Source organism: Apium graveolens, chromosome 1 (assembly GCF_009905375.1).
Source record: "Apium graveolens cultivar Ventura chromosome 1, ASM990537v1, whole genome shotgun sequence".
Taxonomy (NCBI): Eukaryota; Viridiplantae; Streptophyta; class Magnoliopsida; order Apiales; family Apiaceae; genus Apium; species Apium graveolens.
Genome location: NC_133647.1, coordinates 190,104,346 through 190,119,926, shown reverse-complemented (window position 1 = coordinate 190,119,926; position 15,581 = coordinate 190,104,346). Strand labels below are relative to the sequence as shown.

At 33.0% G+C, this 15,581-nt stretch overlaps 2 protein-coding genes across 2 annotated transcripts; one reads left to right on the top strand and one right to left on the bottom strand.

Annotated features, from left to right (window-relative positions):
- The first annotated feature begins 407 nt into the window (after positions 1–407).
- On the top strand, positions 408–5,676 carry LOC141673999 (GDT1-like protein 5). Its single transcript, XM_074480729.1, has 12 exons — positions 408–597; positions 679–747; positions 2,131–2,190; positions 2,292–2,339; positions 2,971–3,056; positions 3,175–3,211; positions 3,301–3,345; positions 4,053–4,121; positions 4,210–4,254; positions 4,361–4,422; positions 5,057–5,129; positions 5,259–5,676. Exons 1-12 carry the CDS (start codon positions 577–579, stop codon positions 5,328–5,330), a joined length of 687 nt encoding a protein of 228 aa, XP_074336830.1. The 5' UTR covers positions 408–576; the 3' UTR covers positions 5,331–5,676.
- Positions 5,677–6,098: 422 nt separating this feature from the next.
- Positions 6,099–9,747, bottom strand: LOC141673992 (lysine histidine transporter-like 6). Its single transcript, XM_074480720.1, has 8 exons — positions 9,590–9,747; positions 9,281–9,417; positions 8,808–9,191; positions 7,234–7,624; positions 7,049–7,154; positions 6,849–6,940; positions 6,686–6,754; positions 6,099–6,566 (listed from the first exon to the last, which is right to left on the bottom strand). The coding sequence occupies exons 1-8, from the start codon at positions 9,620–9,622 to the stop codon at positions 6,468–6,470; spliced, it is 1,311 nt and encodes a 436-aa protein (XP_074336821.1). The 5' UTR covers positions 9,623–9,747; the 3' UTR covers positions 6,099–6,467.
- Between the last annotated feature and the right edge of the window lie 5,834 nt (positions 9,748–15,581).

The following is a 15,581-nucleotide window of genomic DNA, read 5'->3' as shown; positions in this document are numbered from 1 at the left end:
TTCCCTATTTGTGTTGGATATGTTTGCCAATGCACACTTTTAATTGTTAATATCTTTAATTTCGTATTAGTATTAAATATAAAAATTTCATTGTATTAAAGTATTCGTAAATACGAATACAACAAAATCACTTATAACTATGTTTGATCTTATAGATTTGACATAAATTAATAGTTAATCGCTTACGATGAATAGTGACAAAAGTCAATATAGGAAAATTATTAAAGGACGGAGGGAGTAATTTATAATATATAATGATAAAAATGATCATATATTTCACTATTATTACAACTATATATATTATTCAAAAATGTCGAAAAAATATTCTTTTATCACCACCCACCACGCGTTACCTTAAAAAGTCTCCACTTGTGTTTTCCAGTTAAAACAGATTCCACATATAGTTATTTAGCAAATCAGCTGCAACCAAACAAAACATAAAGGCCTCTCTCTATATATAAACACACACATAGATACAACATACAAAGATACTAAAATATCTATTACATAATCACACACTTTGATCTCTCCTTAAATCTAGATTATTCTTGTCTTCCTTCCTCAACTGTCTGAAAAATGAGTCATTCTGTGGTACAAGTAAGTGTTCACGGCCTCTTTTAATTTATTAAAATTTTTGTAATCTCGTATTAATGTTTTGTTTTGATTGTGATGTAACAGGGTTTTACTAAATCTCTGGCTATGACAGTGCTTTCTGAGATCGGAGACAAGACATTTTTCGCAGCTGCGGTGAGTATCTTGTTTAATGTTTATTTACTTGTTGATCAAATTTAATGTTATTTGTGCAATATCATTGTTTTTAAATGTTTTTTGATGGTAAATTGATGTGTTGTTTAATGAATTTAAGAATCTTGAGTCTGCAAATGTTTCTTAGAATTTCGACAAATTATGGTATGCACAGCTTTAGTTTAGTGGAATACGAGAATCATTTTATGCTATAGTAAATAGACGGCGGAGAGATCAAGATGTTCTTTATTAGTATGAATTGTCGTCTGGTAGCATAAACTTTAACATTTATTGTAGCTCATCAAGTTTTTGTCAGTTGTGATGTTTTTGACACTATAATTTTTTTTCTTGATGTGTTTGAGATGTTGTTCTTTGTTAAATGGTTTGGTTTGTGTTGTATGATTTGTTTCCAGCATTACTTTTATTGTTGCAATTTGTTTCTGCAATGAATTGAGATTGAGGAAATGATCAAGAGGAGCCATTCATTTGCTTATCTAAAAATCTGAAATGAATTGGACATTTATATGCTGCGGTATGAATGAAGAACATGTACTCTATGTGTTATGACTTATGAAGAAGTTGATTGAATTAAATTCTTGCTGCTTGACATAATATTGAGCTGTCATGTGATGCTAATTAGTTTGTTGTGTGCTTTTTTTTTGTGGATCTATTTAATGTTTAATGTTGCACTTGAGTTGAAGTGCTTCTCTTTGTTCTTATTTTATAATGTTGTTAAATAACATTGATCCCGCAGTAGTAAACATTAGTTGTTTTAGCTAAGACAATTAAGTTATCAATTATCACAATCATATAGTTTAATTTCCGCCGAACTACGAGAAAGTATGTTTACTAGGTTCACACAAACCAAGCTCTTTAGGTTGGCTGCCCTTGAAAAGAGAGAGGGAGGTGACATACAGAAGGATTTTTAATGTTTTGCATTCTTTCTCTTAGATTCTATATTTATCCCAGTTGTTGGTTGTGCTCCTACTGTGGTGCACGATGGCAATTCGAATTGTTATTAGTAATTGATCCGTCATTATTGGAGACGACTTAATACCAGAGCATGTAACATGACTATTTGTTAAAATATTCTGCACGATCTATAAAGGATCTCTTTGGATGGACTATTGACACTTACCTTGTCAAGTTGGATGGTCTTACTGCAGCAAATTTATGTATTTGCTGGCAACTACAAAGCTCTCTAAGACATCAATTTAACTGGCGTTGTTGTTTTACTATATTAACCATTATGTATTTCATGCTGCTCTTTATGTAGTCACTGTTAAGTGTTAACTTTTGAACTCCCAAGTCCTAACCAACTTTACTATTACTTGCATAAAGAAGAAAATGTGTTACCTTTATCTGACATATTTATCTTTGTTGTAGATCTTGGCGATGCGATATCCCAGGAAGCTCGTATTGCTAGGCTGCTTGTCTGCTTTATTTGTCAGTGGTTTCTCTCCATAGCTTCACTAATTTGTTTATCTAAATATCTATGACAGTATTATAAAGCTTTGCAACCAACTCAACTTGTTTGATGTCTCTAGGTAATGACTATTCTTTCAGTTCTACTCGGGTGGGCTGCTCCAAATTTGGTAAACTGCTTTCACATCTTATGACTAGAGCTCCTAAATCGGATGCATTATTTTTTATGCATGTTTTAGAGGATCCAGCCGATAACACTGACATCTAAGTCTACAATGGGCAAACCACCTATATTTGTCATGTTCATATTAGGTTGGACCGTTTAAATGAGAATCATATTAAGCTACTACCACTTGAATTGATGCGTTGGTGTTCAATCTATCATAATAATAATATATGTCTGCGTATTTTAACTTCAGTTATGCTTAACATAGTATGCCCTATAAAACTATTTTATTTAAGAGCCAAATCTGAGAAACTCTATGGCCCTCCATCCTGCAGCACTCTCCACTTTAGAGTTTATTCAAACACTTGCAGGAAAAAAGATTTCAGTAGAAGTAACCGGCATATGCTGGGGCCATTTTTCTGCTCTTATTCACATAAAAGTACTTGAGCATAATCATGAGCTGCACATGTAACTTCACTTTCAATAGAAATTACTATGTTCAGAGATATGAACAATCTCAACATGTACAACTAATTTATGATGAAGTAATAATTTTAGACGATATAATGTTATCATTCATCAACAGATCTTCCCAATTAACCCTGCACATGCTATGCTTGATTGTGACTGTGCAGATTCCTCGACAATTAACTCATCATATAACAACATTATTATTTTTTGGATTTGGGCTGTGGTCCTTGTGGGATGCATTCAAAGAAGGGTAACTATGATATTATATATTACCTTTTACGGCTTTTCTATTGCGATTACCTTTTTTTTCAGTGCAAAAGGTATATTTGTAAATGGAGTGTCCTTTTTTTTTTTTAATTTGGTAACAGGGAGGCTGAAGATTTAGCTGAAGTTGAAGCAGAACTGGTCCATTTCCTTCCCTTTTTCAGACTTAACTTTTTTTACATTACCTTAATTGAAGGCATTCTCTGACATTACCTTGGTTAATTGCGTAGGATGCTAATTTTAAAACTAATGGATCAGTCAAGCAGAATAACAAGGTAATGCCCAAAATTACAGCATTCAATAACTCTTCTCGATTGTTATCATCTTGGCACCTGCCTTTAACCAAAGGTCGAGGGTTAAATTTCAATAGAGTCATGTCTTTCTGGAAAGATTTAAATTTCTGCAATTGACCGTTGCCAAAAAAAATTATAAAAATACCTACCTCTCAAAACCCTCAGATTCTTCTCTTCATTCTGGAAAATTCTGGTCTGAAGCTAAGTCTAAAAATAAATGTATTATGGATATGTAGTCAAGATCATAAGGAATTCAAGTTCTCATGCTTTTGCCTAGCTTTCCTCCCAAATTAGAAATCATCTTTCCCCTGACCCTTGAGACTTATTGTTTTTATCTGTTATCATGCTCTTGCTGGTTTCTTTGCCACCTTACCCGGGAAAGATAAAAATTATCAAGATTTTTGTTGATTTCGGTCTGCAAACTCCTTGTACTTGCATATACATAAATGAGTTTCAATATAAAAAAATCTTTGTGATTGGTTGCATTATGTTCATGTATTTGCTTAATAAATATTTATTGAAAGGTTTAAAATCAGTCTAGTTCACAGTGGTCCAGTTTAAACATAATTTTGGTGAATTTAGTATTTGTTACTTTTTGGTGGATGTCGGTTTTTTAAATACCTCACTTTTGGTGTGTGGATGTGCAAAACGACTGCTTCTTTATATGTATGACATATTGTGTTTTTTAGGATGGTGATGATTTGAAAAAGCAGAGTCGACCACTTCTTACTCAGCTCTTCTCACCAATCCTCTTAAAGGTTCTACTTCTGTATAATATATCTCTGAATTTAAGTGGAGTAACATTCAAGTACTTGTCATCTAATAAGATACTATCCCACTGAACAGGCATTTTCTATTACCTTCTTTGGTGAATGGGGTGACAAGAGCCAGGTTTGTACAGGGAACCTTAATGCTTCATGACATTCACAATTTTGTAACTATTATTTTCGTTAATTGGCTTTCTTTTTGATTGACAGTGTTCTGACACTTTTTGCAGCTAGCAACTATCGGATTGGCTGCAGACGAAAATCCGTTTGGCGTTGTACTTGGTGGAATCTTGTAAATACATTCGCTCTTAATACTCTTTTACTTGCCCATATTCTACTTTCAGCATATGGCCCATTTAGCAAGTTCCTGGGACATGTTCTCCCTGAAAAGGGCCCAATTCTATTGCTAAACCAACACTATTCATGTAATGTTCCACAAGAGTACTACCTTAAAGAATAAAGACATATAAAGCTTTTACACTGATTCAGAGAGTGCATAATTGGATACTGAAACTAATTATGGGGTTTATGAATCTGAGATTGAGGGACAAGTGAGTGTTCACTTATTTAGCTAGACAGGTGGGAGTAAAGCTATATTTATAACGCCAGGAAGTAAAATAAATTTACATTAAGATTTTTGTGGTTATAAAATTTTATGATATATTGGCGTCACACACCAGTTATACAACTCTATGATATCTTATAAATGCTTAATCATGTCATTCCTTTGTTTTCTTGAGTTTTACTTGATATTTAATTTAGCAAGTCAAATTTTTGGGCAGCATATCTTATCAGCTTTAAGTCCTGAATCAATAATTTCCATCTCAAGAACAGATTAATAGCTGTTAAAATTGTTTTTAAACGTTTATTGCAAGCATGCTCCTTTTATTTCATAATAATATTGGTTTTGTTTTTTTTTGCTTCAGAGGTCATGCCTTGTGTACCACTGCTGCTGTTCTGGGAGGAAAAAGCTTGGCAAAACAGATATCTGAAAAACTAGTAAATAACTGCACTTGTATTTAAATATTTTGTTATATTATTTTATACATCGCTCTGCTCGTTGTTCTAATTTAATAAACATAAGCAAAAGCATTGGTGACAATACTAAGTTGTATACATCTTTTGCAGATTGCACTTTCTGGTGGAGTTCTTTTCATTGTTTTTGGAATCCAGTCCTTCTTGTCTACAATAGAGTCATGAGATGTGGTAATTTAAGCCCACCATTGTATTTAGATTAGATGTATTCTACACTTGACAACAATTGTTGAATGTGGCTGCAAAGGAAAAGAAGCATAGCGCTTCCTTCTCTTAGATTTCGCTCCGTGCTTGAATTTATAAACTTCATTAGGTGGTGGTTACTCTTTTGTTCTTACATCTGAGCCCTTCTCAAACTATAGTTTAACTTTTCTACGGCATGGAAAGTTAGCCAGCTGAAGTAGATGTAATAATTATAAGCTCTCCTATACAAATATGTATACAAACTTAGAGATGTGTAAAATTAATGTCAAGTCTTTTTAATTTATGGAAATATTGGATGTGAAGGTGACCCTAGAGCATTCTTTACTGGGTGTACGGGGTTTATTGTAACTAACAAAAGTTTGGTGCAGCGGTCAAGATCTCGAGGTCTTGGTTTCTCTAATAGCAGTCAATTGTTCGACTTCTAGCTATAAAATATATCCCCCCTCCGTTTTTTTCAATACCTCCATCTACTTTTACAAACCGAAAGGAGCCTAGAAACATTTTCTAATTTACTAGTTATCATCATTCGACGGCTTATAAAAGAGCCTTTAACATGCATTTTCAACTAAATTGAATGGTGGCAAATACTCCACTTCAGATTTTCAATTGTTAAGACTTTAGTCCTAAACTTTCACAATGTTTTTTATAATTAAAGTAACTTAAAAAAATTAATTCTCGTCTGTTTTTCTTTGGATTAGGTACGTATATAGCTTTTGTTTGACAAATCAGTCGAGCAAACTTAGCACTATGAAGAAAGTGCGAATTCAAATTGTTTACATAATTATACATCACGGTTACATCATGGCTTGGGTGAAACAGAAAATACATTCTCACTTTCTCACCCTGATGCACAACACAATACAACTAACCCTCTTGACTTGAGTCTTGAGTAAAATCAAAGCTTACTAACAAGACACTTACATTTCTGAAAATGATAGTGTCGTGAGAATAAAGTGAAGCAACTTACTAGTCCTATGTAGAAGAAACCTTATCTCCTCCACATACTCACTTCCAATGATGTTAATAATAATCATAATGTCGCATAGTGGTTGTAGCATATGTACTTGTACATATGTAATCATGAATGTGATCACTATATCATGAGTAGAACTCGTAGGTGGAGGAATCTGCGATGATATTCCTTAATCCGCCAATCGTTGATGCAATCATTACAAATACTCCTATGAATATGCATGCCTGTTGATTACCAAGATAGTTGGATTAGTCGTCATTCATATCTTAGTAAAATAGAAGGTTCATGTGAGTTAGCTCACACGCGTGCACGCACACACACTTGTACGAGTGGAGTTGCTTACCCAATTGATGAGCCATGATGAACTGAATCTCTTAGGTTTCTTGATTGTCAGCCATATGATACATGGTAGCTGGGATACATGCATCCAAACATTACTATCATCATATAGATCTTGACTGAAATATGTAGGGTATGATAAGTGGTAATGGATGATGAACACTTACAAAATAAGATGTGGGAGCAAAGCCAAATCCTCCGAAAAAACCAAGAAGATCCCCAAAGAATGGGAAGGTTACACCAATGAACAAAGTCATGGCTACAAATTTACAAGCAAATACCATAATTAAAACCATAGGAATTGTCATTTGATGGTCTAAATTCTAATAGTACCTTAGTTAGTATCAAACTTGAACTAGTCACTCACCAACATAAGCAGAACGAACTACGAGTCTGAGTAAGATCCCTGGCGGAACATTGAACTTCTTAGTCATTGCTCTCTCTGCCAAGTCAAACACTGGCATGGCGAAAACCTACACAACAATAATAAGCCAACAATGATGTCCATTTGATTTCGAAACAAATTCTATAGTTAAGCAGAACAAACATTACTTGGTAGCTGCCAATGACATGAATGACAACCATCAGGTTAGCAGCAGCAATGAGCCAGGCAGGCTTGTGAAGTCCAACAATGACATTGTCTTCGACATCTTGACCAAAAGCCCAGTATCCAACAAAAGCAACAGGGACATAACAAATTGCATTTACAAAGTAGGCACCAAGTGCACCTTTGAACATTGGAATCCTGGAGGGCTTCTCTGGAGTAGATGGAATTGTGGCCTGAATTTCCAGTGTCACGGCATGACCTGCAAATGCAAATGCGATTTGGCCTAATGCGTTGAAGACCCTGAAAATCGAATCAGCTCCAGTGCTTTTGTATGCGTAGCTCACGTTTTCGACACGACCATGAGCTATGCTACCTACCCAAGCTATGGTTGAATAGCTGCAACCAATATTTAACATCATTTTAGTTAAATATGTCGATTTTATTGTGGTGCGCTCATGAGCACATGCTAAGCACAAAATTTTATAGATTTAGCTTATTTTAATTGGCTTACACTTCTTTATATTGGTGGACCCCCTGCATTCACAACAACCACACCAATCAAAATGTACAAAACTTACAAATTTTAGTGCTTAGACAAAAGGATTAAGATATTATAGCGTGAAGTGATTATAACAAATGTATCACAGTGGCAGAACTAGGCTTCAAATTCATAGCCACAATTCAAGTTCTCAAAGCAAGAGTGAGCTATGAACTTCAGCAACTATAGAAAATGATACCGAAAACTGGAGAAGTAATAAAATATAGCAAACTATAGTAAAACAAGGAGGATGCAGTACACTGTGCAGAAAAATACTTCCCCAAATATCTCAACTACTCAAATATCATTCAAAATTTACCACGTTCAATAGCATTTAAAACAGTCAGGGGCAGGTGCCCTGTCTTGGCTCTGTTTGGGGTAGTAAATTTACTCTGATCAATAAGATGTGAAAACACTATCTTCAGTGTCATGTTCATAATCCTATGTCAGCACTATAAAGTTGATAAAATAGCTCCATCTGTAAATTTAGAATTTAGGTTTTCTAGAACTGAACTGACCATGAAAAAGAGTGATCAAACTTCAATATACTGAAGTTGTTTATACCATACTGAATTTATGGTCAAGTGACTACATCAAACATACAGAGTATACAATTTTACTTGTGACAACAATCTCACCATAACAAAAGAGAGAAGTTAATTTTTTAGTTGTTCTCACTGTTTCTTTCCTGGGGAGTTGATAAAATAGCTTAACGCATAAATTCAGTATTTCGAGTCACCTTGACCTTTTTGCATGTTGTTCATAGTTACTTCTCTAAAGCAGAGTTGTCTGTGAAAAAAGACTGACCAAATTCCAGTATACTGTCTAGTTGTTTGTGTACTATTGGTACCAGAGTTGGACCAAAATTCAAGATTCTGAATTTACTTCACCACTATCACCTATGTGAGTTGACCATGCATCTCCGGCACCTACTAGTAGTATCTTTTACTCCTAATAAAATTGAAAAAACAGTTATGCTTGGACCAGTGTTCTAAAAAGCGGATTAAGCGGCCTCCTAAGCATTAAACAACTTAAAAATACCTGAGAGACATGATGGCGGCTGCAAGTGAAACAGCAGCAACAGAGTTAAAATCAGGAAGCTGTGAAAGAACAAAATGGATAGACCCGAAGATGCAAATCCAATAAGACTGTCTAAGCCTAGTGCAATCTGTGCACGTGATTTCCAAGAACTTCTTAAGACACTTGCCACCAGTGACCATGTACACTATGTTACATCCAACCTGAACTATGAGTTGCTGAGGAAGCACAATCCATGGCCCTAGTTTTGGCCCAAATGCATACTGGCTAAGACTGTAATATCGGTCAAATCGAACCCCGGGCACACATTCATGCAGCTGTATCATCTGCCACATTGTATACAAGGTGATGCACCAGGATAATATTATAAACATGGCCCCTGGTCCCCTGAAAAACAAAACAACAAAAATAGAGTTACAGAGAGAGTTATTTTAGAATACTAAATTTCAAGTCACAGCTCATATATCATATGATACCATCCTAAGTAGGCCATGGCATAAGGCAAGCTAAGAACTCCAGCACCAACCATGGCTGTGACAGTATGAAAAGTTGAGTGCCACCATTTCGCTTCTCGAGGAGTTCCATCTTTCCATTGCTCATCTGCCGGAACTTCCTGCATATCAAGTAGTAGTTTAGAGAAATCAACATCACCATCAGCTCAAAGATTCAGGGATAACCTAGTAATAACATCAATATCGAAAAATTTAAAATGTACCAAATAAATATCGGTAGTAATTCGAAAATGTTGTTTAATATCGAATAATATCAAGAGGCTTACTGGTTACCTTTGGAAACTTAGGAGAAGTTGCAGTGACCATGTTTGAAAGTTGAAACCAAAGGGAAAAAGATAGAGAGAGAGTAGTTAGCTAGAATGTTGGAGTAGAATTATAATGAACTCAATCATCATATATTTGTACTAGTAGTTGATCCGTGAAGGAATAAAGGCTAAAGGACACGAGGGGGTCTCTTTTATTAGTCACCTCTGCTTTTGTAATAAAATAAAAACACTCATCTTTTGTAAAGCATATCAATTTTCTTGGAAAAATATATTTTACGAAATAATTAACACGGAAGATTAGTCAAAAGCTAGTTACAGACAGTGCTCCTATTTGTTTATGTGTTGGGGGCATGAGGACATTTACAGACTTTCTAGAGTATTGAATAATGTTGGGGGAAGAAAGCTAGCTCTTTTTAGAGCCATGCTTGAGTGCTTGGTTCGTTTCTGAATTGCTCATTGTAGAGCACATCTTTAGCTTCGAAATAAAGTTAATTTAGCCAAGTCTTGCTGGCTTTTTATTATGTCTTGGTCAGTCTAACAAGGAATGTTATGATTCAAATTTTTAACAAACGATGACAACTTCAGACCGTCCAAATTATTGATGCAAAATGAAAAATGGCAACTCGGAAGTGAAAATATTTCCAATTTTTTTTTAAATGACACGTGACATATTTTTATTTTTATATACATATTTATACACGGGGTCATGACAATTTTTATGAAATAATCAATAAAAAAATGATAATTAATTATTTAGAAACGGTTTTGGAAACCGTTTTGGTAAATTTAGCATTTCTCGAAAAATAAAGAGCAAAAAAAAATGTAATCCTAGTTTCATGTAAACAACAAATTATTGGATTAATCGTACTGAAGATTGTAAATAGCGAAAATCGATTACAATTGACTGGGAATCCATACACTCGTTTGAAATCATCACTTAAAACTAAATTCTATGATAAGGAAAATATTAGAGATTTTAAATATTATTACAAAAAAATTTCTCAAATATTTTATAAATAATAATTTTTCTCGTAATAATATAAAATATCGCGTGCATTCATAAGCGCTCACGAAATAAATTTCGACATATATCACATTACATCACTGTATAACTATTTTTTTTTCGAAAAATAAAAATAATTCAATAATGAAAAGTAATACGACATCTACACATATGATCGAAATTGAATAAACGCATAATTATATCGTTGTTGAATCCTTCCTTCTTGGATAGGCAACCAAACGATTTTTTGAAGTGATATCTACATGATATAATCCTCCAATTGTTGTTTTGAGCAATCGACCACAAATGAATCACTATAAAAACTTTTATCACCGAATCAACAACATAAAAATTCCGCAGATCTGTAATCTCGAATATGATTAACTGCAAACAAATCAAATAAAACCAAACTCTCACAGAAGAGATAAATAAAACCCAAATAAATTGGGAAATTATTGAAGATTAATAATAGATGAACCAAAAAATGAAGTAACAATAATAAAAAGAAGAATAGATCCGGACTTTCCACCGATGAAAGTCTCTCAAAGATGATAGGGAAGCTGCTTCAAGGTTGAGAGAATTTTAGGATTTTAGCTTTCCTTTCTACTCTATTATCATATAAATATTTTAATATAAATTTTGGATTATCATGTGATAACTAATTTTCGAGCACTTAGTGAGCATCTCATTTAACTTGAGCGAATACTCGGCATTTAATGTGTGCGGGTGCCATGAAAATATGCTTACAAGGGCACAAATTCCGTTTATGTATTATAAGGGCACAAATCGCATTAATGTATTGAGCACACTGTTTGGCTAAATCTTAAAACGGGCATTTTTACATCAAAAATAAAAAATGCCCGTAACTAGAAAGTTGGCTGCGGGGTACTTTGACGTTCGGCTTTTCTCTTAAATCTCATTGCCTTGCCTAAATAACCTAGCTCAGAAAAATATAGGTTAGCCTTTTTATAAATTGTAATCAAAGCACCATAATTTTATTTTATTGTGAATCTCCTGATTTCTTTTGTTTTCAATCTTTTTTATTTCGCAAGTTTTCAACCTCCAACTCTTTAATAAGAAGTACTCACTCCTTTTTTATACTCACATATTTTAAAATTCTTTGGTCATGAAATTAAAAAAATATTCAAAATACATCACTTTTAAAATTCAATCTCTCAATATACTCACATGTGTGAGTATCTTTCAAAATATCCATCAAGTACACATTTGAAAGATGCGTATTCGCGTTTTTAAAATCAGATGCGTGTTCCATGAATATTTTTTGGGTGAAACATTCCGCCAAACTGCATTTTGAGCATTTATCTCCCAAATGACGGGTATTTTGATTTTTCACCCAATTAAAATCAATATTAAAAATCTTTTATAAATTGTAAATTTTATTTATAAAAATTTGAATACGTGGCCGGTGGATTATAAAGTACATGCACAAATGCAAATTATCATAAAAATCAAATATTTATGTATTTGAATTTTGTCTTTTCAAGGTATATTTATGAATTAAAACTATTGTTAAAATTTTAATTTTTCAAATTAAAAATTTTAACTTCTAAGTCTTGATGTACCAAACACGTTATCATCTTCTAAGTAACTTGTATGTAAAATCGACACATCAAAATAACTTAGAAGTTGTATGTTCATATATATCACCTATACAGTATTTTTTTAATTTTAAGTAATAAATTACATTTTTTAAAAAATTTCAATTATGCCCTTAAACCGTTCATAATATATGTATATGATCCAAGAAAATTAATTTTTCACCAGTGTGGCAGTACTTTTTTGAAAAACAAGCATGATTACAAAATTTAAATTAAGAAATAATTAGTGGAAATAAAAATTTATGATTTATTGAACAATTTTAAAATATTAAATAATTTATTAGCGATTTATTAAATTGATCAAATATTTTTAATTAATTTATCCCGGCGATTTCCGTAAGACAGAAAGCAAGTAGCAATAGTAAGATTCATTAGTGTTGAACAAAACACGTTAAATTTAGATATTTAATCCGAAAACTAAGAAACGGTTAAAAGTCGGACTCCAGTTGGGAAATTTGAGGAGTGATGGTACAAAGTTTCGTGGGTTGGTGAATTGTATCTATCGTTAAATTTTAACACGTCCAGCTTTAGGCTTTTCAAAAAAGATGGAATATTTTATACCCCAAGTAATAATTCAAAGATGGAATAATAGGTTCTTCTTTCCGCCCTACAGATCTTTGTGTTCTTCTGGGTGTGGAAGGGAACACATTTCAAAAAAGCAGCATCCGATAAGGATTATACATTATAATACTGTAAATTATTCACCACCTGGGCTTAATCCTACAATAGGTGTAATAATTCTAGTAATCCTGAATTACAGATGAATTATTATGAATCCTTTTATGTCTTCGACTCTGATTTTTTTTTGGATTGTTTGTTCATAACTTCAGTCTTCAAGGGCCAAGGGTCAAATATTTTCTTCTATTACATTTCCTAGATAATATTATTAATTAAATTTACAATCCCTCATAAGTTCTACTGGTCCCTTTTAATTTTTTTGCATTTTTTTTAAACTGCAAAAAGAATGTAATTCCCCGATCTTTTAAGATTAGTGTAGGGACAACTAAAGGAAGACGTTGAGAGTAATTATCTGTCCTTCCAACTTTTTGTATACTGAAGTTTCGATGGCTATTACTTTTAGAAATAGGATTTGAAGACTTCAAAAAGGAGAAAGATAAAAACATTACTCAGAGGAGGAAAATCAATCTTGTTTTTTTTGATAATTGTTAAAATTCATTTTTTTTTGCTAAAATATGATGTTTTTAAAATAAAATTGCAAAAATTCATTTTTAAATTATTATTTGTAAACTAGCATCACAGATCATGCAAGACACGGGCCTAGCAATATATCGGAATTCGACGTATGATATTTTTGAAATATCATTTTTTTTAAAGATTGATAAATAAAGTATAATGATTTAATTACAATGTATCGTTCGGAAATGGATTAACGGAATTTTCTCCTTCGAGTAAATTTGGGAATGAACCGTTTGTAGTTGGTCAGGCGGCTACAAAAGTAGCTGAGCAAAAGCGTGTAAACATGATCAGGCATGCAAATATAATCAACACGTGTTCATATCTTTTACTTTTGACATATTTGGATTCTTGGCATCTGATGATATTGAGTTTCTTATGAAAGTGCAGAAGATCATGAATAAAAATGTTATGATTGCAGGCTCGGGTGAATATGTTTTTCGTAAGATATGATTTGCTATTCAAAGAGGTATTACGACGCAATTTGTTGCTCGCTTACCTCGTACACTTATATAAACTTTTTTATCCCATTAATTTATTTCATTAAAAAAATTGTATAGAAAAATAGCATTGTAGATAGTTTATGTGCTATGAATATTTAGACTTTAAATTAATGATTTATTATGTTATAATTTTTTTAGGCTTGATGATTCCGATGATAAAAAATATTTTGATCGTACATGATCTCTCAGTCAAATAAGTTGTTGTTTTATTCAAATTTGCGTAGTTCATATATATGAATGTAAGGTGATTTTGCATTTGATGTAGAAGATGTCTCAGTAGGGATGGCAATCGGGTCGGTCGGAACGGGTTTGGCAAAAACCAAACCCGAACCCGATTATTTTTTGCTAAACCCAAACCCGAACCCGAACCCGGAAAAACCCGAACCACTAAACCCGAACCCGAACCCATCGGGTTCGGTTCGGGTTCGGTTCGGGTTCGGGTTCGGTTCGGGTTCGGGTTCGGGTTTGTAGATCACTATCAAATTGTACCTTAATTTGCACAAAGTCTAGTGAAAAATTACTATAATCTGATATGAGCAAAATGCTCATAAATACGACAATATTGAAATTTTTGGGGTTTAATTAGAGGGTTCAGATAAGACAATGGATCATACCTCTATGATTAAAACTGTTGGTAAAATAATGCAACAATCTTGACCTTTAGTATACTTGTATTGAACATGCTTGCTAAAAACATATTTAAACGACTTTAATGCAATAGTTTATAAAAATTAAATTTTTTAGTACTAATATTAGTAATATATTATATTATATATTATATTACTACTTATAAAATATAAAATATTATTTATATATTAACACGGTTTTCGGATCGGGTTCGGGTTCGGGTCGGAATGGAACGGTTTTCGGGTTTTCGGGTTCGGGTCGGAACGGTATGCCTTAAACCCAAACCCGACCCGAAATTGGTTCGGGTTTAAAAATCAAACCCGAATCCGAATCCAAACCCGAAATATTTGGGTTCGGTAAAACCCAATCGGATCGGTACAGATCGGGTATCCATCGGTTCGGTATAAATTGCCATCCCTATGTCTCAGCCTAATCATAATTTTTCCGTGTATGAAGAGAATTATTTTAAAAATAGTAAGGATTTAAAAAAAATGTAAAAAAAAGGGTTTGGGTTTAGAAAAAATGACTTACATTATTTTTATGAAAAAAAGGAGGAGAAAAGAGAAAGAGATGGAGATATAAGGAGATAGTGAAATAAATAAAAAAAGAAAAGAGAGAAGAAAATGAGAAACAGATTATCAACAAAGCCTAATCGGAGATTGTGAATTTGGAGTTTAAGGGATTAGGGTTCTTGTTATTGGGGTTTCTGAATTCGTTGATTAAGCTTTCAAGGTACATATACCTTTCATGTACTATTTCTTTTCATATTCGAATTCGTATAGGTATATTGTATATTCTGAATCTTGTTAAATTCACATCTGATTCGTTGTTCATTGTATGATTGTGATTTTATTCTCTTTGGAAAGATGATTTGACTATCTTCGTTTTTCGTTCTTTAAGTTTTCTGAAATTCTGATATTAAGTATGTTAAAATCTGTATTTTGTGTAATCTGATGGGTCAGGTTCTACTTATTCATCCCAACTTCATAAATTCGTATTAAATTGAAAATTAGTTCAAATATTATGATCAATACAATTCTGAAAAGCTCTTTT

Bases quoted from the DNA above. Each gene is read 5' to 3' on its own strand.
- LOC141673992 (XM_074480720.1), bottom strand. From the start codon at position 9,622: ATGGTCACTGCAACTTCTCCTAAGTTTCCAAAG. The intron at 7,155-7,233 runs GTAATGTTTGTT...ATTGTTGTGTAG, and splicing joins ATGTCATTGGCAGCTACCAA to GTTTTCGCCATGCCAGTGTT. The intron at 6,941-7,048 runs GTGAGTGACTAG...GTAAATTTGTAG, and splicing joins AGTTCGTTCTGCTTATGTTG to CCATGACTTTGTTCATTGGT.
- LOC141673999 (XM_074480729.1), top strand. From the start codon at position 577: ATGAGTCATTCTGTGGTACAA. The intron at 598-678 runs GTAAGTGTTCAC...GTGATGTAACAG, and splicing joins TGAGTCATTCTGTGGTACAA to GGTTTTACTAAATCTCTGGC. The intron at 3,057-3,174 runs GTAACTATGATA...ATTTGGTAACAG, and splicing joins TGGGATGCATTCAAAGAAGG to GGAGGCTGAAGATTTAGCTG.